At 41.6% G+C, this 26,473-nt stretch overlaps 3 protein-coding genes across 7 annotated transcripts; all 3 read left to right on the top strand.

Annotated features, from left to right (window-relative positions):
* The first annotated feature begins 203 nt into the window (after positions 1-203).
* Positions 204-3,329, top strand: LOC103410346 (protein NETWORKED 4A-like). 2 transcript variants are annotated; one of them, XM_029098904.2, is made up of 4 exons: positions 264-395; positions 915-1,003; positions 1,426-1,528; positions 1,647-3,329. In XM_029098904.2, the coding sequence occupies exons 3-4, from the start codon at positions 1,426-1,428 to the stop codon at positions 2,132-2,134; spliced, it is 591 nt and encodes a 196-aa protein (XP_028954737.1). In that variant the 5' UTR covers positions 264-395; positions 915-1,003; the 3' UTR covers positions 2,135-3,329. The 2 variants fall into 2 exon arrangements, with proteins under 2 accessions (XP_017181018.2, XP_028954737.1); XM_017325529.3 differs by lacking the exon at positions 915-1,003 and having other exon boundaries at positions 204-395.
* Positions 2,626-3,123, top strand: LOC139197821 (protein NETWORKED 4B-like). Its single transcript, XM_070825803.1, has one exon. It carries the CDS (start codon positions 2,626-2,628, stop codon positions 3,121-3,123), a length of 498 nt encoding a protein of 165 aa, XP_070681904.1.
* A 695-nt stretch (positions 3,330-4,024) lies between the features above and the next one.
* Positions 4,025-25,169, top strand: LOC139187516 (probable LRR receptor-like serine/threonine-protein kinase At3g47570). 4 transcript variants are annotated; one of them, XR_011583110.1, is made up of 8 exons: positions 4,180-4,867; positions 5,209-5,280; positions 23,834-23,936; positions 24,020-24,117; positions 24,201-24,298; positions 24,382-24,479; positions 24,563-24,660; positions 24,836-25,169. XR_011583110.1 is itself a non-coding variant. In XM_070825324.1 (4 exons), the coding sequence occupies exons 1-4, from the start codon at positions 4,141-4,143 to the stop codon at positions 6,321-6,323; spliced, it is 963 nt and encodes a 320-aa protein (XP_070681425.1). In that variant the 5' UTR covers positions 4,025-4,140; the 3' UTR covers positions 6,324-6,467. The 4 variants fall into 4 exon arrangements, 3 of the variants coding, with proteins under 3 accessions (XP_070681425.1, XP_070681426.1, XP_070681424.1); XM_070825324.1 differs by lacking the exons at positions 23,834-23,936; positions 24,020-24,117; positions 24,201-24,298; ... (1 more) ...; positions 24,563-24,660; positions 24,836-25,169 and adding exons at positions 4,025-4,147; positions 5,938-6,467 and having other exon boundaries at positions 4,370-4,867; XM_070825325.1 differs by lacking the exons at positions 23,834-23,936; positions 24,020-24,117; positions 24,201-24,298; ... (1 more) ...; positions 24,563-24,660; positions 24,836-25,169 and adding an exon at positions 4,025-4,147 and having other exon boundaries at positions 4,370-4,867; positions 5,209-5,589.
* The last annotated feature ends 1,304 nt before the right edge of the window (positions 25,170-26,473 follow it).

The raw sequence follows: 26,473 nt of genomic DNA, 5'->3' as shown, positions 1-26,473 counted from the left end.
AGTCAAACCTGAGATGCAGCGGCTGAAAATCGGGCCTTAAGCCTAAGTGGCATTTTTTGTAAATAAAGTGAAATTTGGCCAAAAGCATCTGAGTGGCAGTCTTGTAAATAAACTGAAATCACGACATGGAAATGAAACGGTGTGTGGGAGGGCATGTTCGGAGCATAAAAATCTGGGACAGAAAACGCGGGATTTGGAGCCCTTCCCCCTCTCTCTCAGCACTTTCCTCGTTGTCCCCAACCGAATGAATCCATTTTGAATTTGGAAAAAAGCCGCTTTTAGCTTAAAAGGCAAAAGCACCGATTAATCGCTTCACTTATCTTCTGATTTGGGCAGGGCTTGGATCTGGAGCTCTCTCTCTCTCTCTCGTCTCTTCACCTGTGTCGCAGCAAAAGGTCAGTGACAAGGAGCTCACTCTTCTATGTTGATATAATCGATTGCATACAGATTATGCATTTTTAAGAATCGCTTTTTGTTTTAATTTATTCAAGCATCTGGTTTGGTATGCTTAAACTGAGGATTTCTCTATTGATAAGAACTACTGGAAATTTATAGGGTAAGAAAAGTCTTATTTGGGATCTGATTCAGTGGTGTATTTGATTTGATTTGATTTTGTAATTTTCCCTTTAATTACTTCTGTTTTTCTATGGGCATCACAATTGATAGTATGGTTACTGGAGCCATCCAAATCCCTCTTCTTTCATCCCTCGTTTAGTGTCTAAGATTGGATTGGATAGCTGAGGACATTAAAAATTTTGTTCAAACTGAAAGTAAAAAATAGGGGTATTGCTCGTGAAGAAAACTTATCCCTTCAAATCCCCACAAAATGGTAGATTACGAAGAATATGTTTTCTTCGTGTCTAATCTCTTATAATATACTCCAAATGAAAAATCATTCATTTTTATCTTCACAGGTACCTTGAATTACACGTTACCATTCATTGATGGAGCACGCGTATCTCGTATTCGATACTTCAGTGGATACCATACTCGCCGGATACAAGTATTTGTCTTTTAGGATATCGTTACAATTTCAAATAAAAAATTAAGAGGAGAAAATCAACAGGAAACAAAGCTTTAGTTGAAAGAAGATGAATACAAAGAGTTTGTCTCTAATTAAAATGAGGAATATAACTCTCACACTTGAATGAACTTGAATTTGGATGTTTTTACGTTGAAATATGTTTTAAATTATGTATTTTTATTGTCGTATCCATGATGCAGCATATCCTAGTTTTTCGAGATTTTATGTATTATCGTGCCGTGTGTATAGTATCACCTTATTGGTATCCATGCTTCATCTTGTTCAATCAAATCCTAACCACCAAAAAGCCCCGAGTGATATGGGATTACAGAAATCCACTACTTTTCTCTTTTTATTTTGATGTCTTATGTGGTTTACTTTATATCATTTGATGTCAGCAGATGGCTGATATGGAGAAAACAGAACTGAAGAAGTCAGATTCAGCCGGGTTGGACAATAGTATCACTCCAGATAGTTCAATGTCGCTGGTAGAATATCTGGAAGGTAAGTGGTTATTTGCGAGCTCATCTTGTTTGTTCTTGCTGATTACAATTTGTTCGTTACTGTATTCCTTCTGTGATGATTTGACCTAATAAAATGTTTAAAATGCTGAATCTTACAGAGATGGACCAGAGCATGAAGCAAATGCTGAAGCTGATCAAAGAAGATGGTGATTCTTTGCCCAACAAAGACGAAATGTTTTTGCAGAAGAACCCGGAATTAGTTCAGGAATTTCACCGGATGTATCGTTCACTGGCCGGATGCTATCAACACTTGAACAAAGCACATAAGGGGTTTGGAGATTCTGAATATGGTTTCAACCAAGGCTCTCCTCTGCTTACTCCCGATGCTAAACATGGTTTGCGGAAATCCGACGATCAAGTTGTTGGTTTTGATATATCACTAAGCTCTGATGGTTCTAGTCCAGCTCTTTCTATAAAGAATGGCGCTGAATCATCTTCCTCTTCATCATTGGGATCCGAGTCAGATTCTCCTAATTCCCCGGTCAGCAATTACTTGGTTCCACCTCCGAGTGCTGATTTCGACAGTCAGGGATGGCAGCAGAAGATTGCTGAGCTTGAAAGAGAAGCTCCAGGTAAAGGAGTCTGATCTTACAATGGAGAAAATGCGTGTCTTCGAGCTGCAAGAACAGACAGTTGAGTTGGAAAATCGTGCATCAGACAAAGATAATGAGATTCGGAAATTGATGGAGGACTTGGAAGTGACTAAAAAAAGGCCTAAGGGGTCGAACAAAGAGATTGCGAATTTGAAGCATGAACTTGCCGATAGAATTTCCAAAGGCGCTGATCAAATGCAAGGTTTTGAATCTCAACTTGACTCTGAGAGAAAGCATGTTTCGGAGCTGCAGGAGAGGATTGTGAGGTCCAATGCTGACATATTCGGCCGCGATCTTGAGGTGATGCAACTGAAGGGCGCATTGCGTGATGCACAGGAACAATTCTCGCTTGAGAAAGCAGACCTGCAGGCTGACATTTCAAGTTTTGCAGCGAAACAAATTGTCTTGGACACGAGACTCAAAAGAATTGAGTTTGAGAAACAAGAGGTTAGAGTACGAAATAAGGCAATGTGAAACGGATAAGATGGAATTGGAAAGGCTGCATGCTGTTTACGAGATGGCATTGCAAGATGAAATAAGCCGCCTGAATGTTGAAGTTGCTGATAGAAATGGACATGTGGAAGCTGTAAATAAAGACTTGGACAGCTTTAAACTGAAATATGACATGCTGATGGCGGAGAAAGATGAGCTCAATGGTAGGGCTCAAACGCTCATGGCGAATGTGAGTTCCCGCGACAATCAGATTCAGGAAATGGCGGGTCATCTTAGTCGGTTACAAACAGAACACGAGGGTCTGATTGTTGGATCCGAAAGTGCGCGTAGGCTAGTAGATGAGCTGAAAACAAGAGTGGAGGAGTTGCAGCAAGAGGTGAAAAGGCAGAGTGTTGTGATCTCGGATGGGGCTGAGGAGAAAAGAGAGGTGATCCGGCAGCTTTGTTTCTCGCTGGAGCACTACAGGAGCGGATACCAAGAGCTCCGCCAAGCGTTTACCGGGCACAGGCAGCGCCTAGTATGTTTCTGAGGCTCACTTGATTGTCTCTTGCATCATATGTTGTGTTGTTTGTATGGAACAAGTTTTTGTTTAGGGTCATATGGTCAATTGAGGTCGGATGTTACATCAATATTTAGTTAATTACAAAACTAAATGCTCTAGATTTTGAATGTTAAAGAACAACAATGGCATGGAATAGGTTTGCTAATTATTATTAATTAAGGTGTTAAACTCAATGTTCTCACTTGTTAAGAGGGCAAAATGGTCAACCTACCTATTCTCCGCCAGTGAACTGGGGGTTTTTGACTAAATCCTAATTCAGTGAGGTGAAGTAACCCTCATTCATTGCGGCCGCTATAATCTAATAAGCTATGATATTATTAGAAACCAATGATTTCTAAATTGCCATTACCAATGGTAATTATTAGCAGAAGCTAAATGGAAGAGGGCGACGAAGGAAATACCAATAGGATGCCTCCATGACTACATCCACTACAAGTCAAGGATTGCAATTTGCAAAAAGTGGGATAATAGTTTAATTTGGTTCTTTTGCTATGGTCTATAGATATTAGATAGTACTAGTCCAAGCCTCCTCACTTCGACAAAAAAATCAGACTTTGACTATTTGTCCTCACCTAGCTAAGCTATCAACGAAAAATGAAATGTCTGTGTTTGATATGTAAAAAAATCCAAATAACAAGTCGAGGATTGCAATTTGCAAAAAATGGGATAATAATTTAATTTGGTTCTTTTTCTATGGTCTATAGATAGTACTAGTCTAAGCCTCCTCACTTCGACAAAAAAATCGGACTTAGACTATTCGTCCTCACCTAGCTAAGCTATCAGCGAAAAATGAAAGGTCTGTGTTTGTTATGTAAAAAAATCTAAATAACAAGCCGAGGATTGCAATTTGCAAAAAATGGGATAATAATTTAATTTGGTTCTTTTTCTATGGTCTATAGATAGTACTAGTCTAAGCCTCCTCACTTCGACAAAAAAATGGGACTTGGACTATTCCTCCTCACGTAGCTAAGCTATCAGCGAAAAATGAAAGGTGTGTGTTTGATATGTAAAAAAATCCAAATCTTGGTAACACCAACTTGTTTCCCTATTTATGTGAATGTAATGAGTTCTAGTTTTCGATCGAATTTAAACCGAAAGACGAAAACTACTACAATTAAGGAGAGAAGTCGTTTCCTACTATCAAAAATGTTGTCGATGATACACTGCTTGTGTTATATCTATATGATGATTATGGCTAATTGCTTAACTGCAGGTGTATTAGCAATATCTCATACCAATATCAGCACAGATCAGTCTGCGCTTCTTTCTCTCAAAGCTCACATCACTAGTGACCCTCAAAACATCTTGACCGCCAACTGGTCCTCTGCCTCCAATTCCAACATTTGCAACTGGGTTGGCGTTAGCTGCGGTGCTGGCCACCACAGAGTCACGGACTTAAATCTTTCGCACATGGGTCTTGCCGGAGTTATTCCTCCACATCTAGGCAACCTCTCATTTCTCGTTGAGTTGGGCCTTGAGAATAATAGCTTTCATGGTCCCCTACCGCAAGAACTGTCTCGTTTGCGCCGGTTGAAGGAGATTAACTTTGGAAACAACAGCTTTATGGGAACCATTCCTTCGTGGTTTGGGTCCTTTGCTAAACTTCAAACCATCAAATTGTACGGTAATGGCTTCTCGGGTTTCATACCGGCTACTATCTTCAACTTATCTGCACTCGAAACAATTGATCTAGGCAGGAACCAACTATCGGGTACGTACATACCACCAGTACCAACCACCTAGGAATATAAATTAGGATGTTTTAACGAAAAGTCCACAATACTGTTCACTTTAATGAAAAACCACATTTTTACACTAAAAAGTCAAACATGTACTATTCGCTTTACCCTTTATTTTGTCCTTATCGTTAAAACTCAAAGTTTTCAAGTTTTTTTTATTAGTTTTCCTTATAAATTAATGATTGCTTGCTTCATCATTACATTTTGATATATTTGTTTCATTTTAACATCTATATATAAGATGTATAACAATCATCTCGTTTGTTTTTTTTTTTCCTTCTTTTTTGTTGGAATGCATGCACATATTTAACAGGTAGCATACCCAGAGAAATAGGCAACTTAACAATGGTGAAGGGCATATACCTTGACGACAACAAGTTCGAAGGTATACTGTATGACTTAGGTTTTGTTAAATGTATACTAGCAGATGCCTTCACACACTGTGTGTGAATAATTTCATTTTTTTGTTTTTTTTTACTATGAAGTGTGATTAGTTTTTAAAATTCTAAAAAAAAGAAATCAATTATAAAAATTGAGACAATGATGAGCAGTTTCTTCTAAAGTAGGCATGTTTTTTATTTACTATTTTATTTTATTTTTAATTTTTAAATAGGGCATGCTATGTTGACCTAGTTGTGAGGTTGTTGTAAATAATAGAAAAATTTATGTTCATGTAATTACTAAATTGCCCATATATTTTATTTTTGTGTAGTTTTGGTGTGAGGGTTAAAATTGCAATTTTATGTAGTTTTGTTTGAGAGCAGAGTTCTATAAATAGGTACTAGGTAGTTTAGATACGAGCCCCTTCTTAGCAGGAATCTCGTTCCACTTTAGCAAAAATGAAATGAGAGGACTATCATAAAAATCGTATATTTACTGTGTAAGACCCTCGTATTCTAGAGCAAAAAGAGAACCTATATAGTGAGCACATGGTCCTTATAATGTTATCCCACTTTTGCTACGGTAGAACGGGATTCCCAGTAAGAAGCTACTCCTATATATGTTTACATGATTTTAACAATATATACGGATTGATTTATAGAACTTCCGAACGAGATGGGCAGTTTAGTTCAGCTGGAGGAGTTGTTTGTGCAGTCCAATGCCCTAACAGCCTCTGCTCTTGTGCCTGTCTTCAACATATCTTCTTTGACTATTTTGAATCTATACGGAAACAACATGAGTGGCAGTCTTCCGGACAATATATGTGAGCATCTTTCCAGTATTCGAATATTTAATTTTAGTGGAAACCAGCTTGACGGTCTGATTCCCTCCAAACTGTGGCAATGCAAAGAGCTTCGTGAAATCTTATTATACTCTAACAATTTCCGTGGAAGCATACCCAAAAGTCTTGGCAATTTGACCTACTTAACCAAGATTAGTCTTGGTGAGAATCATTTAACAGGTAATAAATTTGGGGGCATTTCATAATCAATTTGTTTTTAGTTTTTAGTTAAACTGAAGTTACAAAGTTAATACAAGCGTTCTGAAATTGGTACAAGTACAATACCGGATGAGATTGGTGATCTTCCGCAGTTAGAGTTTTTGGGACTGTTATTTAATAATCTCAGTGGCGTCATCCCATCCAAACTCTTCAATCTCTCCACGATAAGAAGAATAGGGCTTTCTTTCAATCAGCTCTCAGGTAGCCTCCCGGCAAACATCGGTCTTAACGCTCCAAACCTAGAATTCCTTTATGTAGCCAGAACTAACGTCGTGGCTGGACTACTCCCTAACCTCTCCAATGCTTCCAAGCTCAGGATGCTAGACATGAGCGAAAACTCATTTACCGGGTTTCTTCCTAGCACGCTCTGTTCCTTGAAAAACCTTGAGCTTCTTTCCTTGCGCTCGAATAATTTGACAATTGATGCTTCTACTCCACAAGCAGCAAGCACTCTCTCTTGCTTGTTTAATCTTAGAAATTTGACAAAGTTAGACTTGGGAGACAATCCACTAAACACCACGATTCCAGCTTCTCGCAGGAATCTCTCTACGTCACTCCTATATGTGCATTTATTCGGTTCCAACATCAGGGGCAACATTCCAGTAGAAATTGGCAACTTGAGCAGCTTGATATTACTAGACCTGGGAAACAATCAGTTGAGTGGAGCAATTCCAACTTCAATACAAAGGCTACAAAATCTCCAAGCTTTGGGTTTGTTTGATAACGAACTGCAAGGACATATCCCGTATGAACTCTGTCAACTAAACAGCCTAGGCTTTTTAAATTTGGCTGGTAATCGGCTCTCTGGTTCTATTCCTTCCTGCTTGGGTACTTTGGCAGTAGCTCTAAGATCTCTATGGTTAGGGTCCAATTTGTTAACTTCAAAAATACCATCTTCCTTGTGGGAACTCAAGTATATATTGGACCTAAACTTGTCATCCAATTCTCTAGTTGGACCACTCTCTAGATGGACCACTCTCAGAAGGCATCGGAAAGTTGAAAGATGTGGTGGATATGGATTTATCAAATAACCATTTCTCCGGAAACATTCCCGGTAGCATTGGGGGTCTTCAGAAAATGATTAATTTGTCCTTGGCAAACAATTATTTAGAAGGCCCTATTCCCGGTTCATTTAAAACCTTGCTAAGCCTAGAATTCTTGGATTTGTCCAAAAACAATCTATCTGGAGTGATCCCAAAGTCATTGGAAGCACTCTTGTATCTCAAGCATCTGAATTTGTCTTTCAATAAACTCCAAGGAGAAATTCCAATCGGCGGGCCTTTCGGAAACTTCTCTGATGATTCATTTGTATCAAACGATGCACTCTGCGGTACTTCCAGACTCCATGTTCCATTATGCAAATATAGAACAAAAGTTGAGCCAAATTGGAGGAAAGCTAAATATATCATCTCAGGGGTCATGTCAGTAATACTCCTAGCGGCTGCTGCATTGATTCTGGTGCTATGCAGGAAAAGGAATGTTGAAGTTGTAAGAGAAACTGCCTTGCTACCTCAAGTTCTTTGGAGAAGAGTTTCGCGCCTAGAACTTGTAAGGGCGACAAATGGACTTCACGAGAGTAACTTACTAGGCACAGTGGGGTTTGGCTCAGTATACAGGGGAACACTGTCAAACGGGATAGATATCGCCCTCAAGGTTTTCAATTTACAGCTAGAAGAGGCATTCAAGAGTTTTGCGAAGGAATGTGAAATCCTAAGCAATATCCGTCATCGGAATCTCATTAAAATCATAAGGTCTAGCTACCATATTATTACCCACAAGGGTAAAGGAACAGTACCACTGCTGGATAATTGGAAAGTCCCTGTGTGTCAACCTCTGTGCCTCGTGGTAAGGTAGACTAGCAAACATGCCCAACCTTTACTCACATTCGAGAAAACACTCCCAATAAGATTGCTTGCTCCAAAATCGAAGAGGCACCGTCCTCCGAATCTCAAGAGCCAGACTCCCAACATGACTACTTTCTCAAAATCGAAGAGAGGGTAAAGGAACACTACCATTGCTGGATAATTGGAAAGTCCCTGTGTGTCAACCTCTGTGCTTCGTGGCAAGGTAGACTAGCAAACATGCCCAACCTTTACTCACATTCGAGAAAACACTCCCAACAAGATTGCTTGCTCCAAAATCGAAGAGGCACCGCCCTCCGAATCTCGAGAGCCAGACTCCCAACATGATTACTTTCTCAAAAATCGAAGAGACACTGCTCCCCGAATCTCGAGAGCCAGACCCCCAGCATGATTGCTTTCTCAAAAATCGAAGAGGCATCGTTCTCCGAATCAATCGAAGAGGCGCTCGCTTTCTCAAAAGCTGGGCTGCTCAGAGACCACGAGGGTCGACCTCAGAAATCGAAGAGGCACCCACTTTTCTAGCCTTGTCAGCACCTGTCACACGCACACTCAGCTTTGCGGAAATTATGGGCATTCTGTCGAAGACTTCTGGTGAAGTAGAAAACACATGAATCTTACTGTTCAATCATCCACTTCCCACACGCAACAATAGCTCATGCGTACCACAGATAACTTTGCCAAAGTCTCTGCCAAAGTTGAGCACGTGAAGCTTGCAGCTCCCACTACATCGCTTTGACCAAGAAAGGTAAAAGAATAGCAAAGAAACAACACTAACAAAGTTTAGACACATAAATTTTGAAGGTCTAGCTACCATATTATTACCCACAAGGGTAAAGGAACAGTACCACTGCTGGATAATTCGAAAGTCCCTGTGTGTCAACCTCCGTGCTTCGTGGCAAGGTAGACTAGCAAACATGCCCAACCTTTACTCACATCCGAGAAAACACTCCCAACAAGATTGCTTACTCCAAAATCGAAGAGGCACCGCCCTCCGAATCTCGAGAGCCAGACTCCCAACATGATTACTTTCTCAAAAATCGAAGAGACTGCTCCCCGAATCTCGAGAGCCAGACCCCCAGCATGATTGCTTTCTCAAAAATCGAAGAAGCATCGTTCTCCGAATCTCGAGAGCCAGATACCACATACCACTTTTTCAAAAGTGCTCTGACAGAGTTAAAACATGTGAAGCTGGCAGCTCTCACTACCGTGCTATGACCAAGCAGAGTAAAAGAATAGCATTACTACTTGTTGTTAGGGAGACTCCTATATATGTCGACCTCCATCCAGTGGCGAAGCCAGGATTTGCCGAGGGGAGGGGCTAAATTCAAAAGAGTGCAAGGTTCAATCGAAACAGTTGTCTTCACATTGGAGAGGGCAAAGTTTTGAATCAATATTCATAACAGAAAACAGTCTATCCACCAAATCGGTTGTAAGCGGTAAGATCAAAGGCATGTAAGAAGCTTAAATTGGTAAGAATTAGATTCTAAAAAACATTAGGCACTAGTCAGGCAGCGGACTGGGGCCTACCAATTAGGCGCTTAGGCGAGATTTAGGTAGGAACCTAGATGGATTTAAATGTCTTTTATTGTAAAATAAGCATTACACGATATTTACATTATTTTAAAAAAATTAATACAACATTTATAGATAATGTGAGAGTTTAAGATAAATACGCTGGGGTTTTAAAAAAAGGGAAAAAAATACATACAAGAATAATAAATAAATAAAAGAAAAGAGAAGAGAAAAATGGGTTAACAAACCACAAAAAAAATGTGTTGTCATAATTTAAATTTAGATCATTGATTAAGTTGATTCTTTTTTAAACGTTTGATTTGGATTTAATTTGTCAACATAAGTCTAGCGATATACGACTTGTTGGTGATTGAACTATGTAAAAAGTAGTTATGCTCATTTATAAGTGTGTTTACGCTAAAAGCCTAAAAGTGCATTCATTAGTTTATTCAATATCTAAATGCTTCTTCGTGAAAGACTTCCTGAAGAATAATCTGACAAAAAGCACTTCGAGAACTTAGAAAGATGTAAATTTTTATGGCAGATGTAACTAAAAGTGCTCTTTAGCCATTCCAATGGCATTGCCCAACAGGTCCATCCATACATACATGCATAAAAAAAAGGAAAACTTTGGGGGATGAAGCCGAGAGAGGTAATGGGGACAAGTGGTCCTCCCATCATATTTTAATATTTGTTTTTCAAATTAAGCCCAAATGCCCAAACACACCGTTTCACTTATTTTAATATTAATTTTTTTTTTTCAAGTTTTCCCTTCCCTGCACAGCCATGAAGAACTGCTGCAGTTGTAGCAATTGTGAGCTGCAATCCGGCGAAACCAGAGGTGCTATGAGGCAGCAAACCATGATTTCTGGGCATGTTTTCCTGTGAGAGGAGGGGCGGACCCCTCCCGGGCCTTAACAGCTTCGCCGCTGCACGCGCAGCGTTTGTGCAGCTGCAGCAAAAAACATGGCTTCATTTCCGGCGAGAGGAGGGGCGGGTACTCGCTCCTGGGTTTCATTTCCGGCGAGGGGAGTGGCGGCCGCCACTCCTCGCCCTCACGTGGCTTCGCCACTGCCTCCATCCCCAACGGACAGGCAGACCTGCAAAAATGCTCAACCCTTCCTTTTATTTGAGAGGGCACTCCCAACGAAGCCTTTCGAAATATTCAACTTTCTTTCCCCCCGATAATACCTCTGCAAACAAGCTATACTAGAGCAAGAATATCTCATATCATCAGGGTTAAAAGCAAGAGTATCCCATATCATGCTTTTTCCCTGTCTTTTCCTTTGGCCTTGTTTTTACCTGCAAGACAAGGAGAAAGAGAGCAATCAGTCAGCACTTGAAATCAAGCTCCCAGCCAGGAACTGACTGCCTGGAACCCCTTACCTGATTACTTACCTGGCATTGCTCTCGAGTACTCATCTTCAACATCTTATGTTTCCAGGGAAGACACCGCATCTGCTTGAGGAACAGATAGGGCAAGTGCGAAGGATACAAGGAAGCATGTGGAGACAAGCGTAACAGCACACGTGCCGATACATCCATTACTCTGTCAAAAGCAAAAGTATCCCATATCAGCAGGGTCGAACGTACTCTAGATTTGATGGACTTGTTTTGACCCTCAAATTCTTCAGTCGGCCTTATACTCTAGAGGAAACCAGAAAACCCTCCAGCTCAGTTCAAGAATAAGCTTGTGGAAAGTTACTTCTTCAAAAGCAAAAGTATCCCATATCATCTCTTCTCATTTTTCTTCTCTTTATCCTTCATGCTACTGCAAGATGGGGAGAAGGTGAACAATCAGCCGGAGCTCTGATTGCTTACCTTATCTATCACCTCTTTCAGCAGATCTCCTAGCTCGGCGACTTGGGGGACTCCTACTACATGGTTTGTATCGCGCTTGACCAAGCCTGAAACTACAAGTAAGCTTCAAGTGAAATTGATACATTACCTTGTGCATCTCCACCAGTTAAAGATACCACCCCTGGATGGAGGAAGAGTACTTCCAGAGAAGCTGCCACATCTACCTATGAGACAGATAAGGCAAGTCAAGATGATACCACACTCCGATACTTAGAAGTTTCGTGATTACGAGATCATTCTCCCACAATATTTCCTAATGTCATTTGTACTAAATCATTCACTTGTACTCACTAAAGGAGAGATTGAACCTGTGTACTTGTGTAAACCCTTCACAATTAATGAGAACTCTTCTATTCCGTGGACGTAGCCAATCTGGGTGAACCATGTACATCTTGTGTTTGCTTTCCTATCTCTATCCATTTATATACTTATCCACACTAATGACCGGAGCAATCTAGCGAAGATCACAAAAAGCGACCGTTTTCGCTACCTAGGATCTATCTTGCAAGAGAACGGAGAATTAGATGGAGATCTCAACCATAGAATACAAGCTGGATGGATGAAGTGTAAGAGTGCATTCGGCGTGTTGTGTGACCGTCGTAGGCCACTGAAGCTCAAGGGAAAATTTTATAGGACGGCAATAAGGCCAGCGATGTTGTATGGCACAGAATGTTGGGCGGTGAAACATCAACACGTACACAAATTGGGTGTAGCGGAGATGAGGATGCTTCGTGGGATGTGTGGGCACACGAGAAAGGATAAGATTGAGAATGAGGATATCCGAGGTAAAGTAGGAGTAGCCGAAATTGAAGGAAAGATGAGAGAAAATCGGTTCCGGTGATTTGGACATGTGCAAAGAAGGCCGACTGACGCTCCGGTTCGAAGATGTGACTACGGGACAGAAGTTCAGGGCCGAATGGGTAGAGGAAGACCTAGGAAAACTTTGGAAGAGACTCTAAGAAAAGACTTAGAGTACTTGGATCTAACGGAGGACATGACACAAAACCGAGCGCAATGGCGTTCTAGGATTCATATAGCCGACCCCACTTAGTGGGAAAAGGCTTTGTTGTTGTTGTTGTTGGATTGCAGATTCATTATTTCTAAATGCTGCTATAGATGAAGTTGTGGATGCCGATATACTTGGGACGGAAGAAGATGGTGGTTTCGTGAGTAGGAGGGATTGCTTATCATCCATTATGAGATTAGCCTTAGCTTGCACTGCAGCATTGCCAAAAGAAAGGATTAACATGAAAGATGTCGCACTCAATAAAATCAAGGCCAAGTTTTTGAAGGACTCTGGAGGAGTGAATTCTTAGTTCTTTGTTCTCTATATTTTCGGATCCATTTTCTTATTGTTGTTTTCGATCTTCAAAAACTACATTATTTTCTTATTGTTATTTCAGTCCATATATCAGGAAGTGACAAACTTCTAAACTTCTACTTAAGTTGGGTTATTTGGCTGCTTCACCAATTTGTGCTCATCTTTTTAACAAAAGGAACGAAGTTACTCCAATTTTCAGCCCCAAAGATCTTATCATTCATTCTGTAATATGTAAATGATCTTACAGCTTCGACCTGAATTTGACCCAATTTCTTAACCCACAGTTCCTATAACCCATAAAAAAATTTAGTGTCGTTCAAATGACAAATAAATACCTCAGATGAATTGAAAAACTGCAGATATTTGTTAAAAACACGTGAACGACATCATATTGCCTGTACTAAATAGAACAGTACCCCAAATTTATGGTGCTATCAAATTTATGTATATAAATTTACGTATATTTTTTAATAACACTAAAGATTAATTCTGAACTTATGCATACATCATACCTCTATTAGTATGATTCTAATTTACATCTGTTTCTTATCAAAAAATTTATAACATAAATTTCAATATGTATGCTTACAACACAAAAAATTTCGTTTCGTTTCGTAAAATTACAAATAATTCACTAATACTTCATACATGGAGCAGCGAACCACTTTAAAAGTCCTGCTATTCAAGCTAGGGTTTCCGAGCGGGCTGATTTTGTTGTAGAGGGTCGGCTGCTTGGTCCTGCTCGTGTAGGTCCTGCTATTATACACAAATGAGCCAAAACATAAATAAGCAGATTCAAAGATTCAACTTTTGTACAGAAATGAGCCAAAAGCACACATGTCGCTTTAATGTATGAGCCAAAAGAACTTTTAGCTTTAGCAGCCCATACCCGACACCCCAAATTTGAGATATATTTGAGACTCAAAAGTGTTTACACAGAAATGTCAAACAACGCAGATCTCTAACCTGATCCTTGTGTGCATCTCGCCATCATTCTCGCTGAAACTTCTGCAGCAAAAGCATCAACAGCCTCTTCAACTCTGAAACAGCTACATTGGGAACATCTTTTGAATCTCTTCCCTCTTGACGTTATTGTAAACATTCGCAGGCACACCAAAAGCTGCCTAACAAAAGAAAAAAAAAATTTCACAAATTACCCAAATGAAATTCAGCGCAAAATTCCAAAAAAAAATTGAAAATAAAAGTAGGAAAGAGTGAGAGTAGTGTACCGGGCTGATGTCTGATTCGTTATTGAGCTGGAGCATATCTCGGAATATGTCTCGGTAGGCAGAGTCAAGACTGGTTTTTCAGCTCCTCCAACGGGCCTAAAGATTGTACTCCATCGACTCATTTGAATTGGACTAGACCAGTAGCAGCAAAAGGCTCAACAACATGTGCTCCATGGATCGTCCAGCTTTGCCATTGAAAAAAGAACGAAGAAGAAGAAGACAATTGAAGTGAATAGAGGGAAAACAATCAATATTTGAACAAATTCAATGTGCTGCAGCAGGAGTTTTTTGATCCATTTATATATTAGATTTCCCTTAAAAACAGGACATATGAGAAAACAAATGATACCCAAATCTTAACATTAGTGTAGTAGATGAGTGAATAGAGTAAAATGAGTGAATAATATATGACAAAAAAAATTCAATGGTGCATACTAAAAATGAGTGAATATAGTAAGACAGAGTACATGAGTGACTTTGAAATCAATGAATTAAATTCCAAAAGTGAGTGACAAAGAATAACTAAGGCAGAATGTTGGGCGGTGAAGCATCAACACGTACACAAAATGGGTGTAGCGGAGATGAGGATGCTTCGTTGGATGTGTGGGCACACGAGAAAGGATAAGATTAGGAATGAGGATATCTGGGGTAAAGTAGGAGTAGCCGAAATTGAAGGAAAGATGAGAGAAAATCGGTTACGGTGGTTTGGACATGTGCAAAGAAGGCCTACTGACGCTCCGATTAGAAGATGCGACTATGAGACAGAGGTTCAAGGCCGAAGGGGTAGAGGAAGACCTAGGAAAACTTTGGAAGAGAAGACTTAGAGTACTTGGATCTAACGAAGGACATGACACAGGACCGAGCACAATGGCGTTCTAAGATTCATATAGCCGATCCCACTCAGTGACTTGGATTTTCCAAGTCTCCAACCGAGAAGTTTTCCTCACTCAGGAAATTAAGGGAACACTACCTCAACCTACATGCTCCACTCACTAAGCTTCAACAAAAGAAAATTCAAAGAACTTAGCGAAGAAGGCTTTGATGTATTTAACACAATACGTTGAAATGAAGGAAAGCTTATTTATTGATATCCCCGATAAGCTACAAATATGTACATATACATGAGTCAAAATAAACAAACAAGAGGGAGCATTCACAAAGGTTGCTTAGGAGAAGTCTCAGCAGTCGGTAGAGCCCCAGAAAGAGAAGGCACCGGAGGGGGATCATTCGGAGCCTCAGTACTGGACAGAACCCTAGAAGGAGGAGGCATCAGAGGTTGATCATTTGGAGCTTCATTACGCGGTACAGCCCTAGAAGACGAAGGCAATAAATGCCTTTGGAACAAACCCACAAATCTCTGATGATCAAGAAAAACCTGACCATCAGATTCCTTCATCTGGTCAAGCTTCCTCTTCATGTTTGTAGCATAGTCATGTGCGAGTCGGTGCAACTGTTTATTCTCATGCTTGAGCCCTCTAATCTCCTGTTTGAGACTCATCACTTCAGCCGCCAATGATTCAACTTGGCGGGTTCGAGCAAATAGGCGTTGGGCCATATTAGACACAGAACCTGCACACTGAACACTGAGAGCCAGAGAATCCTTAACAGCTAACTCATCAGACCGTTTGGAAAGTAGTCTGTTATCTTTGGGGGTGAGAAGGTTCCTGGCCACCACCGCAGCGGTCATATCATTCTTCATTACAGAATCCCCAACGGTAAGAGGACCAGTAGGGGAGACGAAGGATGGGCGCTATATGTTGTCTGGATAAGGCGGGGCTGCCTCTTCAACAAGGTTCAAGTCAAAACGACGGTCGGAGGGGCCAGACATTTTCAAAGGTGTTGAAGAGAGAAGAGGTCGGACAAATCAAGATCTTAGAAGTGCAAGAATGGAGCTTCTACTGGTAGAGATTCAAGTGTGCTTTGGAACTTAATGTCAGCCCCTATAAAAATCTGCATTCGACGGAGCTTCAGAAATCGAAGAGGTGTCTGCTCAGAAATCGAAGAGGCGTTTGCTTTCTCAAAAGCTGGGCTGCTCAGAGACCACGAGGGTCGATCTAAAAAATCGAAGAGGCGTCTGCTTTCTCAAAAGCTGGGCTGCTCAAAGACCACGAAGGCCGATCTCAGAAATCGAAAAGGCGCTTGCTTTCTCAAAACCTGGGCTGCTCAGAGACCACGAGGGCCGATCTCAGAAATCGAAGAGGCACCTACTTTTCCAGCCTTGTCAGCACCTGTCACACGCACACTCAGCTTTGCGGAAATTATGGGCATTCTGTCGAAGACTTCTGGTGAACTAGAAAGCACATGAGTCTTACTGTTCAATCACCCACTTCCCACACGCAACAGTAGCTCATAGGTACCACAGATAACTTTGCCAAAGTTTTCTGCCAAAGTTGAGCACGTGAAGCTTGCAGCTCGGACTACATCACTCTGACCAAGAAGGGTAAAAGAATAGCAAAGAAACAACACTAACAAAGTTTAGACACATAAATTTTGAAGGTCTAGCTACCATATTATTACCCACAAGGGTAAAGGAACAGTACCACTGCTGGATAATTGGAAAGTCCCTGTGTGTCAACCTCTGTGCTTCGTGGCAAGGTAGACTAGCAAACATGCCCAACCTTTACTCACATTCGAGAAAACACTCCCAACAAGATTGCTTGCTCCAAAATCGAAGAGGCACCATCCTCCGAATCTCGAGAGCCAGACTCCCAACATGACTACTTTCTCAAAAATCGAAGAGAGGGTAAAGGAACAGTACCATTGCTGGATAATTGGAAAGTCCATGTGTGTCAACCTCTATGCTTCGTGGCAAGGTAGACTAGCAAACATGCCCAACCTTTACTCACATTCGAGAAAACACTCCCAATAAGATTGCTTGCTCCAAAATCGAAGAGGCACCGCCCTCCGAATCTCGAGAGCCAGACTCCCAACATGATTACTTTCTCAAAAATCGAAGAGACACCGCTCTCCGAATCTCGAGAGCCAGACCCCCAGCATGATTGCTTTCTCAAAAATCGAAGAGGCATCGTTCTCCGAATCTCGAGAGCCAGATTCCCGATAGGATTGCTTGTTCGAAAACCGAAGAGGCAACACTTTCCCAACTGCAAGAGCCGGATCTCCTTGGATAAAGCTGTCTGTAATCTTCACACGCAACATCAGCTTTCCAGATACCACAGACCACATTTTCAAAGTGCTCTGACAGAGTTAAAACATGTGAAGTTGGCAGCTCCCACTACCGTGCTATGACCAAGCAGGGTAAAGGAATAGCATTACTACTTGTTGTTAAGGAGACTCCTATATATGTTGACCTCCATCCCCAACGGACAGACAGACCTGCAAAAATGCTCAACCCTTCCTCATATCTGAGAGGGCACTCCTAACGAAGCCTTTCGAAATATTCAGCTTTCTTTCCCCCAGATAATACCTCTGCAAACAAGCTATACTAGAGCAAGAATATCTCATATCATCAGGGTTAAAAGCAAAAGTATCCCATATCATGCTTTTTCCCTGTCTTTTCCTTTGGCCTTGTTCTTACCTGCAAGACAAGGAGAAAGAGAGCAATCAGTCAGCACTTGGAATCAAGCTTCCAGCCAGGAACTGACTGCCTGGAACCCCTTACCTGATTACTTACCTGGCATTGCTCTTGAGTACTCATCTTCAACATCTTATGCCTCTAGGGAAGATACCGCATCTGCCTGAGGAACAGATAGGGCAAGTGAGAAGGATACAAGGAAGCATGTGGAGACAAGCGTAACAGCACACGTGCCGATACATCCATTACTCTGTCAAAGCAAAAGTATCCCATATCAGCAGGGTCGAACGTACTCTAGATTTGATGGACTTGTTTTGACCCTCAAATTCTTCAGTCGGCCTTATACTCTAGAGGAAACCAGAAAACCCTCCAGCTCAGTTCAAGAATAAGCTTGTGGAAAGTTACTTCTTCAAAAGCAAAAGTATCCCATATCATCTCTTCTCATTTTTCTTCTCTTTATCCTTCATGCTGCCTGCAAGATAGGGAGAATGTGAACAATCAGCCGGAGCTCTGATTGTTTACCTTGTCTATCATCTCTGTTGGTACCATATATTGGGCCTCGTATATTTGGGCCTTGGGCCTTGTATTTGGGCCTCACACTAAAGCCCATACTTTGTAAAAGAGGAGAAACCCCTTATTCTATAAAAGGGGACTCCTCCCCTCATTCTAAGGGAGGCAAAGAGCCAGCTTAAGAAGGCTAAGAGAAGCTCTCATTACATTCAGGAGAGACCTCACACCACCGAGGCTCTCCTCTCCCTTCTCTTCTCTCTCTGGGGGACTTCCCCTCAAACTCTTGTATCCATACAATTACAGAGAAACAGAATCAACTACAGTGTGGACGTAGCCCAAACATTGGGGTGAACCACGATAACTCTTGTGTCATTTACATTATTTGCAGATTCACGGTCGGATTTACGTTTTTCCAAGACATCCAGTTTTGTGCATCAACAATCTCTTTCAGCAGATCCCCTAGCTCGGCGACTTGGGGGACTCCTACTACATGGTTTGTATCGCGCTTGACTAAGCCTGAAACTACAAGTAAGCTTCAAGTGAAATTGATACATTACCTTGTGCATCTCCACCAGTTAAAGATACCAACCCTGGATGGAGGAAGAGTACTTCCAGAGAAGATGCCACATCTACCTATGAGACAGATAAGGCAAGTCAAGACGATACCACACTCCGATACTTAGAAGTTTCGTGATTACGAGATCATTCTCCCACAATATTTCCTAATGTCATTTGTACTAAATCATTCACCTGTACTCACTAAAGGAGAGCTTGAACCTATGTACTTGTGTAAACCCTTCACAATTAATGAGAACTCCTCTATTCCGTGGATGTAGCCAATTTGGGTGAACCACGTACATCTTGTGTTTGCTTTCCTATCTCTATCCATTTATATACTTATCCATACTAATGACCGGAGCAATCTAGTGAAGATCATAAAAAGCGACCGTTTTCGCTACCTAGGATCTATCGTGCAAGAGAACGGAGAATTAGATGGAGATCTCAACCATAGAATACAAGCTGGATGGATAAAGAGTGCATCCGGCGTGTTGTGTGACCGTCGTAGGCCACTGAAGCTCAAGGGAAAATTTTATAGGACGGCAATAAGGTCAGCGATGTTGTATGGCACAGAATGTTGGGTGGTGAAGCATCAACACGTACACAAAATGGGTGTGGCGGAGATGAGGATGCTTCATGGGACGTGTGGGCACACGAGAAAGGATAAGATTGGGAATGAGGATATCCGAGGTAAAGTAGGAGTAGCCGAAATTGAAGGAAAGATGAGAGAAAATCGGTTCCGGTGATTTGGACATGTGCAAAGAAGGCCTACTGACGCTCCGGTTCGAAGATGTGACTACGGGACAAATGTTCAGGGCCGAAGGGGTAGAGGAAGACCTAGGAAAACTTTGGAAGAGACTCTAAGAAAAGACTTAGAGTACTTGGATCTAACGGAGGACATGACACAAAATTGAGCGCAATGGCGTTCTAGGATTCATATAGCTGACCCCACTTAGTGGGAAAAGGCTTTGTTGTTGTTTGTCTATTCACTGCATATGCCTTCGCTTATATATTAAATTTTGTTCAAATTCAATGTATGTGTTGATGCACAAAATCAGCGAAGACTTTGGTACAACAGAAAGTGTCAGGTTTTATGACCTTCGCTTGGTTGCTTCGGTCACTAGTGAGGATAAGTACGTAAATGAATAGAGACAGAGAAGCAAACACAGGATGTACGTGGTTCACCCAGATTGGCTACGTCCACGGAGTAGAGGAGTTCTTATTAGTAGTGAAGGGCTTACACAAGTACAAAGGATCAAGCTCTCAATTTAGTGAGTTCTTGTGAATGATTTCACACAAAATGGCATTAGGCAATATTGTGGGGGAATGACCCCTATTTATAGAAAAACTTGTAGCTTTGTCACATTGACATGTGTCATGTTGTGATTGGTTCTTGATGTCGACACGTGCTGCGCTCTGATTGGCTTCTAATCTTGACACGTGTCGAGTAGTGATTGGCCTCCTGGTCGGAGGGGAACTCTTCTGGGTCCTTGACAGTATAGCGTTGGCCGGTGCTCGGTAGTTTCGGGATTGGTCAAGTATGGTACAAACAGTGCTCCCCTAAGTTCCCGAGTGAGGGAAACTCCTCGGTTGGGGACTTGCAAGATCCAATCCCTTGAGTAATCACGAAACTTCTAAGTACCGAAGTGTGGTCTGATCTTCATCTGCCCTTCTCTGGAAGTACCTTTCCTCCATCCGGGAATGGTGTATTTAGCTGATGTTGACGCACAAGGTAATGTATCAATTTCACTTGAAGCTTACTTGTAGTTTCGGGCTTGGTCAAGTGCGATACAAACCCTATAGTAGGAGTCCCCCAAGTCGCCGAGCTAGGAGATCTGCCGAAAGAGGTGACAGACAAGGTAAGCAGTCAAACTTCCAAGTAAGCAACCCAGGATCAGAGGTTTGACTTCGGCTTCCGGTTGATTGTTCTCATTCTCCTTGTCTCTCATTCAACTGCCAGGATAAGGAGAAGCAAATGGATAAGAGATGATATGAGATACTTTTGCTTTTGAAGAAGTAACTTTCCACAGGCTTATTCTTGAACTGTGCTGGAGGGTTTTCTGGTGCCCTTCAGAGTATAAGGCCGACTCAAAAATTTGAGGGTCAAAACAAGTCCATCAAATCTAGAGTACGTTCGACCTTGATGATATGGGATACTTTTGCTGTTGACGGAATAATGAATGTGGTATGGAAAGGTGTCGTGCTGTAGTGATCTGTTTCAGCTCACCGTTGAACCTTCTGCTTCAATCTTTTGCATGGCAGAAGTGGTGTGCAACCTTTGCATTTAAATGGTCCTTCAGAACATTCCTTCATAATGACTCATCCACGCTTGGCAGCTTCAGTGTAAAGAGCCAATATCTGATCAACTGTCATGAGGTATTTGCTGGTGGAATTCATGACCTTGACAGCAGTTGAGGATGAGTACTCGAGAGCAATGCTAAGTAAGCAACCAGGCAAAGGCTCCAGGCAGTCAGTTCCAAATTGGAGGTTTGATTTCAGGTTCCGACTGACTGCTCTCTTTCTCCTTGTTCTGCAGGTGTGGACAAAGACAAAGACAAAGATAGGGAGAAAGCATGATATGGGATACTCTTGCTTTCGACCCTGATGATATGAGATACTCTTGTTCTTGGTGTGGCTTATTTGCTGAGGTATTATCGGGGGGAAATAAAGCTGAGTATTTCGAGAGGTTATGTTGAGGGTGCCTTTTCGAATGCGAGAAAGGGTTGAGCATTTTTGCAGGTTTGCCTGTCCGTTGAGGAGGGAGGTCAATGTATATAGGGATTTCCCAATAACAAGTAGTAATGCTATTCCTTTACCCTTCTTGGTCACAGCAATGTAGTGGGAGTTGCCAGCTTCACGTGTTTTAATTTTGTCAGAGCACTTTGAAAAAGTGGTATGTGGTATCTGGAAAGCTGATATTACGTGTGAAGATTACAGACAAGCTTTATCTAAGGAAATCTGGCTCTCGAAGTTCTGAGAGTTGTGCCTCTTCGGTTTTCGAACAAGCAATCCCGTCGAGGATCTGACTCTCGAGATTCGGAAAACGGTGCTACTCCGGTTTTTGAGAAAGTAATTATGTTGGGAGTCTTTTCTCGAATGTGAGTAAAGGTCGGACGTTCTTGCCAACCTGTCTTGCCGCAAAACACGGAGGTCGACACACATAGGGACTTTCCAGTTGTCAAGCAGTGGTGCTGTTCCTTTACCCTTATGGGTAATAGTAGGGTAGCTGGAACTTCGAAATTCTCGTGCCTAAACTTTGTCAGAGATCTTTGACAAAGTTATATGTGGTACCCGAGGAGTTGATGGTGCATATGGAGAGCGGTGATTGAACAGTAAGATTCACGTGCTTTCTACTTCACCAGAAATCTTCGACAGATTGCCCGTAATTTCCGCAAAGCTGAGTGTGCATGTGACAGGTGCTGACGAGGCTGAAAAAGCAGGTGCTTCTTCGATTTCTGAGATCGGCCCTCGTGGTCTCTGAGCAGCCCAGCTTTTGAGAAAGCAAACGCCTCTTCGATTTCTGAGATCGGCCCTCGTGGTCTCTGAGCAGCCCAGCTTTTGAGAAAGCAAACGCCTCTTCGATTTCTGAAGCTCCGTCGAGTGCAGATTTTTATAGAGGCTGGCATTAAGTTCCACAGCACACTTGAATCTCTACCAGTAGAAGCTCATTTCTTGCACTTCTAAGATCTTGATTTGTCTGACCTCTTCCTTCTTCAACACATTTGAAAATGTCTGGACCATCCGACCGTCGTTTTGACTTGAACCTTGGAGAAGAGACAGCCACGCCTTCTCCAGACAACATATGGCGCCCATCCTTCATATCCCCTACTGGTCCTCTTACCGTTGGGGATTCTGTGATGAAGAATGATATGACCGCTGCAGTGGTGGCCAGGAACCTTCTCACTCCCAAAGATAACAGACTACTTTCCAAACGGTCTGATGAGTTGGCTGTTAAGGACTCTCTGGCTCTTAGTGTTCAGTGTGCAGGTTCTGTGTCTAATATGGCCCAACGCCTATTTGCTAGAACCTGCCAAGTTGAATCATTGGCTGCTGAAGTGATGAGTCTCAAACAGGAGATTAGAGGGCTCAAGCATGAGAATAAGCAGTTGCACCGGCTCGCCCATGACTATGCTACAAACATGAAGAGGAAGCTTGACCAGATGAAGGAATCTGATGGTAAGATTTTACTTGATCATCAGCGGTTTGTGGGTTTGTTCCAAAGGCATTTATTGCCTTCGTCCTCTGGGGCTGTACCTGGTAATGAAGCTTCAAATGATGAACCTCCAATGCCTCCTCCTTCTGGGGTTTTGTCAAGTACTGAGGCTCCGGATAACCACCCTCCGGTGCTTTCTCTTTCTGGGGCTCTACCGACTGCTGAGACTTCCCCTAAGCAACCTTTGTGAAGGCTCCCTTTTGTTTGTTTATTTTGACTCATGTATATGTACATATTTGTGGCTTATCGAAAATATTAATAAATAAGCTTTGCTTCATTTCAACATATTGTGTTAAATACACCAAAGCCTTCTTCATAAAGTTCTTTGAATTTTTGCTTTTGTTGAAACCTGTATTGTTGAAGCTTTGTGAGTGAAGCATGTAGTTTGAGGTAGTGTTCCCTTAATTTCCCGAGTGAGGAAAACTTCTCGGTTGGAGACTTGAAAAATCCAAGTCACTGAGTAGTCACGAACTTTTGAGTACCAAGGCGTAGTAGCATATGGTGGGAGTCCCCCAAGTCTCTAGTCGAGGGAGTTGACGAATGAGGTGTCTTGCTAATAGTCCATGTCGTAAGTACCAAAACTTCATTCTTTTGTTTTCTAAGTGGTAGCCCCGGACTTTTTCTTCATAGATTTTGTTGATGAAGGTTGCTAGGCCCGAATAAGTGGAATTGCAGAAGGTGTAACCGTTGGTGCATTAACATCATAATGGAAGCATCACAATGATGGAAGCATCACAATGATGAAAGCATCATAATGATGAAAACACCATAATGATGAAACATCATAATGATGAAAACACCATAATGATGAAACATCATAATGATGTTTCTTTGGTGGAATTGTTTTTCATTTCCCCTAACAACCGGAATTGTTTTTCAACATAACACCATCATCTGTAGGTCGAATCACAAAGTTGTCTTCATGAAAGTTGTTCGTTAATTCCTTAACTACAACATATCCAAATTGGAGAGCCATCGGAGCAGTACAACTCCAGAAATCCAGGTATGATGAGTGACTGTTTATCATTTGTCTGTCAACCCGTCAGATTTGTTGTGAGCTTGGAAACTCTATTTTCTCTTGCTCAGATCAGCATGCTTTCTTCATTGAAGTTGTTCCTCAGCTTGTGAACTACAACATATCCAAATTTGAGATCCCTCGGAGCTGTATAACTCAAGAAACTCAGGTATGATGAATGACTGGTTATTATTTTTCTGTCAACCCGTCAGATTTGTTGTGAGCTTCGAAACTCCATTTTCTCTTGTTCAGATCGGTATGCTTTCTTCATTGAAGTTGTTCCTCAGCTTGTGAACTACAACATATCCAAATTTGAGATCCCTCGGAGCTGTATAACTCAAGAAATTCAGGTATGATGAATGACTGGTTATTATTTTTCTGTCAACCCGTCAGATTTGTTGTGAGCTTCGAAACTCCATTTTCTCTTGTTCAGATCGGTATGCTTTCTTCATTGAAGTTGTTCCTCAGCTTGTGAACTACAACATATCCAAATTTGAGATCCCTCGGAGCTGTATAACTCAAGAAACTCAGGTATGATGAATGACTGGTTATTATTTTTCTGTCAACCCGTCAGATTTGTTGTGAGCTTCGAAACTCCATTTTCTCTTGTTCAGATCGGTATGCTTTCTTCATTGAAGTTGTTCCTCAGCTTGTGAACTACAACATATCCAAATTTGAGATCCCTCGGAGCTGTATAACTCAAGAAATTCAGGTATGATGAATGACTGGTTATTATTTGTCTGTCAACCCGTCAGATTTGTTGTGAGCTTCGAAACTCCATTTTCTCTTGTTCAGATCGGTATGCTTTCTTCATTGAAGTTGTTCCTCATCGACTCTTTCATAACATATCAAAAATTCAGGATGAACTAACGGTTAAATATTTCCAGATCTTCGAAACATCACAACAGCTTCGAAATCTGCAAGAAGCCGACTATCATGTTTGGAGCTTCAACACTTTAATTTCCGTCGCTCAAACAGAAATGGTTCCTTCTTGAAAGTTGTTCATATGCTCAAGAACTATAGGGTGTCCAAAATTCAGCTCCATTGGAGAAGAGCAGAGGTTGCAGAAATTTGATAGATGAAAGGAGGCGGAAGAGGGAGAGAGAGAAAAAGTCTCTTGGGTTGGATTTCTATTTTGGGGCAGATTCCAATTTTTGTAGCACCTTCATTATTGATGAATTGCTTGTACTTTTGTCCATTATGAAATTTGGGACTTTGGCTTGTTGTTGGATCTATTATAATATGTTTGGGAACATATATAAGTGAATAAATAAGAAGGAAAATTTTGGGCCCTTGTGGGTGTAAAACAAAAAATGTTTATGTTTACCCAAGTGTTTTTGTACAAGTTCAAGGGCATCTTGGGTTTTGTGAACAAAATTTGTTTATTTGGAGCAAGGTTTTGTGTTGAAGCTTTGTAGGTGAAGCTTTGGTGTTGAAGCTTTGTGGGTGAAGCTTTGGAGGTGAAGCTTTTCGGGTGAAGCTTGTTGGGTGAAGCTTTTTAGGTGAAGCTTTGTGGGTGAAGCTTTTCGGGTGAAGCTTTTTGGGTGAAGCTTTTTAGGTGAAGCTTTTCGGGTGAAGCTTTTTGGGTGAAGCTTTTTTAGGTGAAGCTTTGATGGTGAAGCTTTTTGGGTGAAGCTTTTTAGGTGAAGCTTTTTGGGTGAAGCTTTTTAGGTGAAGCTTTGATGGTGAAGCTTTTTGGGTGAAGCTTTTTAGGTGAAGCTTTGTGGGTGAAGCTTTGGAGGTGAAGCTTTTCGGGTGAAGCTTTTTGGATGAAGTTGTTTTTTTTTTTTTTTTTTTTTTTTTTTTTTTTTTTTTTTTTTGGCGCTTGACACGGTCTTCATTTGCTTGTTTTGTAGTGACTGTGGAAGACAGATTGCTTTCTGATTGAGAAGGGTTCCGGCATCGCTTGCTATGAATGTAAAAGAGTGAGGGCTGAGTTGGCTAAATTACCTCTTTATTGAATTCATTGCCAAATGGCCTTCATTACATAGGATGCCGAACGGCTATGGCTCAACACTTGTACATCGTGAGTCTATTTGTAGTAGTACTTCAAGTGATCAGCGTTCCATGGATGGCCAAGGGTCTTGCCATCGGAGCTTCTAAGTGTGTAAGAGCCAGGGCGACTGATGCCAATGACTTCATACGGTCCATCCCAGTTTGGACTAAGTGTGCCTTCACTCGGGACTCTGTCGCAGAGTAATCTTTTCTTTAAGACCCAGTCTCCTATTTTGAAAGAACGAGGCTTGACCCTAGAGTCATAATAGTTGGAGATGCGCTGCTTGTAGGCGACATTCCTCAAGTGAGCTTGGTTTCTGTGTTCCTCGACTAAATCCAAGTTGAGGGTGAGTTGTTTGTCATTTTCACTTTGAATGTAGTTCTGGACTCGGAATGTTGCTTGCTCGAGCTCAACAGGGACAACCGCCTCTGTGCCAAAGGCAAGTGAGAATGGAGTTTCTCCTGTTGAAGTCCGATATGAAGTGCGATATGACCAAAGAACTTGGGGTACAAATTCTGGCCAACAGCCT

Source organism: Malus domestica, chromosome 07, assembly GCF_042453785.1.
Source record: "Malus domestica chromosome 07, GDT2T_hap1".
Lineage (NCBI taxonomy): Eukaryota > Viridiplantae > Streptophyta > Magnoliopsida > Rosales > Rosaceae > Malus > Malus domestica.
Note: the sequence above shows the minus strand (reverse complement) of the source record. Positions and strands in the feature narration are given on the sequence as shown.